General features: G+C 41.3%; 1 protein-coding gene across 1 annotated transcript; it reads right to left on the bottom strand.

Annotated features, from left to right (window-relative positions):
* LOC109234933 lies at positions 1,502-1,885 on the bottom strand. Its single transcript, XM_019400972.1, has one exon. It carries the CDS (start codon positions 1,883-1,885, stop codon positions 1,502-1,504), a length of 384 nt encoding a protein of 127 aa, XP_019256517.1.

Genomic DNA, 2,748 nt, shown 5'->3' with positions numbered 1-2,748 from the left:
GAGGTTTCTACTCTATGTCAAATTCAATAATTTTGATGGCCCATTTGCCCAACCTACCGAAGATTTGGGTTTTGTGAAGGATATTTCGCAAGGGAAAGGTGGTCACCACAGCTATCAGGTGACATTGGAAGTAAGGCCTCATCTTTAGAGCGGCGACTACAAGAGCTAAGTCCAGCTTCTCCAAATGTGGGTAGCTAGTTTCTGCTCCCATTAAAATTCTACTAATGTAATAAATGGGAGATTGCATACCTTCGTCCTCAAGGACTAAAATGGCGCTTACCGCTACCTTCGAGACTACTAGGTAGATTAACAATTTTTCACCTTCCTCCGGCTTTGATAATAACGGAGGGCATGACAGGTACCTTTTTGAATCCCTCAAAGTCTGCTGGCATACCGAGGTCCATTCGAAATAGTTTTTCTTTTTTAGCAGCACGAATAAATTGTGGCATTTCTCTGATGACCGGGAAATGAACCTGCTCAAAGCGGCCAATCTCCCTGTGAGCCTTTGAACCTCTTTTACACTAGATAGCTGGTCCGGGGTGTCTTGGATGGATTTGATCTTATCGGGTTTGCCTCAATCCCCCTTTGTGACACCTTAAATCCTAGGAACTAGCCGGAGCTTACCCCGAATGCGCACTTCTTAGGGTTAAGCTTCATGTTATGCTTTCTTAGGATGTCAAATGTTTCTTGTAAATGCTTAAGATGATCACCTGCGTTCAAAGTCTTAACAAGCATATCAAATATATAAACATCCATGGTTTTCCCAATCTGTTTTTCAAGCATCTTGTTTACGAGCCGCTGATAAGTGGCTCTGGCGTTCTTTAGCACGAAGGGCATCACATTATAGAAATAAGTGGCGAAATACGTATCCGGAATAAGCATCGGGGAAACTCATTAACTCGTGCCCGACCGTTGCATCAATCATTTGATCAATGTTTAGCAGTGGGAATGAGTCCTTTCGGCATGCCTTATTCAAGTCCTTATAGTCTATACACATGCAAAATTTATTGTTCTTCTTAGGAACTACTACTATGTTAGATAGCCAGTCCGGATACTTTACCTCTTGGATAGAACCTATATCAAGTAGGTGAGTTACCTCTATTTTGACGAATTTATTTCTGGCCTCCACAATAGGGCGTTTCTTTTGTCTTATCGTATGGATGCTGGGATCCAAGGTTAACTTGTGTACGGCCACTTCCGTTGGGATACCTGTCATATCTGCATGCACCATGAAAAAAAAATTAGCATTAAATATATGAAATTTAATAAATCCAGACCTGATCTTAGGGTGCAGTCCTGTTCCCAGGTGGAGTTTCCTCTCCAAGAACTTTTTAAATAATGCGACTTGCTCAAGATCTTCTGCTGTGGACATTGTTGCATTTGTCTCTTCTGGTACTTGGAAATACCTTGGCACCTGATAAGATTTCGATGCCTCTTCCTCCTGGTTGACTTCACTTGATATAGGATTAGACGCTGGTTCCTGTAATTGCTATGCCCCATGCTACTTCCCTTTGCTACTCGAGATTGAAATCGCATTCATTTCCCTTTCCAGCGGTTGATCGCCTTTACTCTGTTTAATCCCCTCAGGAGTTGGGAATTTCAGCAACTGATGATACGTTGAAGGCACGGATTTCATCTCCTGGAACCACGGTCTTCCCAGAATAATGTTGTAACCCATATCACCGTCTACAACCTCAAAAAGGGTCGTCTTCATCACCCACTCGGCATTTTTGGGTAGCAGGATCTCTCCTCGGGTTGTTATGCTTGCGAGGTTGAATTCACTGAGGAGTTTTGTGGCCCGAATGATGCTTCCGGTAAGTTTGTCTTGTTCCAATATCCTCATTGTATAATATTGGCCGAACTCCCTGGATCCACCAGAAGACATTTGATTTTGAAATCTAAGACATTTAATAAAATTACCAATATGTCGTTGCGGTATCAATAGTCCGTCTGTGTGTTCCTCTATGAAAGTGATGGTTTCCTCAACGACTTCCCGAAGCCTCTTATCATGGGTTACCGTTATCTTCGTATTTCTTGCTACCGAGAAGGTAACCCCGTTAATTTCATTCCCCCCGAAAATCATGTTGATCATCTAGCGAGAGGGATCATCTCCCATTTTTAGGGATCCGTGTATCATGGTTGCGACCGTAATTATTTTTGCCCGATCACTTATGAATTACATGAGATGGCCATTTTTATGTAGTGTTGCCACCTCTTTGCACAGACGTCGGCAGTCCCAATTCGGTGGCCGTTCATCCTGTAGTATTTGCACCACAAATTAGGGTCCCTCTGGCTAGGATTGGACCTCATCAGTTTCAGGAACCTATTACACCCCATATCTTCGTATGAAAGGGAATTCGTAAGTCAATTGATGTAAGCTCAAAAATGACATCATCTTTGAGAGTACATAAAGTAAGTTAATCATGTTACCTTGGAGATTACAAATCTTTAAGATCATTGATAACATGTATCAAGATGGTTGAAAGGCTAAGAATCTAAACAAATTGAAGAAAATAAGTTTCGTTGAATGTCGACAAGTTGGGAATGTTATAACGTGTACTTTTGTGATAAGACTAGGGTGCTTAACAAGATAAATAGGTTATATTATGAGTTATTCTAGTCGTATGATATTCATGTGCTATGTTTTTAAGTCAAGCAAGTTGTGGAACAAAACTTGGCAAAGGTCATCACAAGTTACATTCATAAATGTGCTGAACATTAGGTCATATGTAGATGCGATTTTCTCTC

Source organism: Nicotiana attenuata, chromosome 11 (genome assembly GCF_001879085.1).
Source record: "Nicotiana attenuata strain UT chromosome 11, NIATTr2, whole genome shotgun sequence".
NCBI classification, from domain to species: Eukaryota; Viridiplantae; Streptophyta; class Magnoliopsida; order Solanales; family Solanaceae; genus Nicotiana; species Nicotiana attenuata.
The sequence above is the reverse complement of the archived record's forward strand: the minus strand, read 5'-3'. Positions and strand labels throughout refer to the sequence as shown.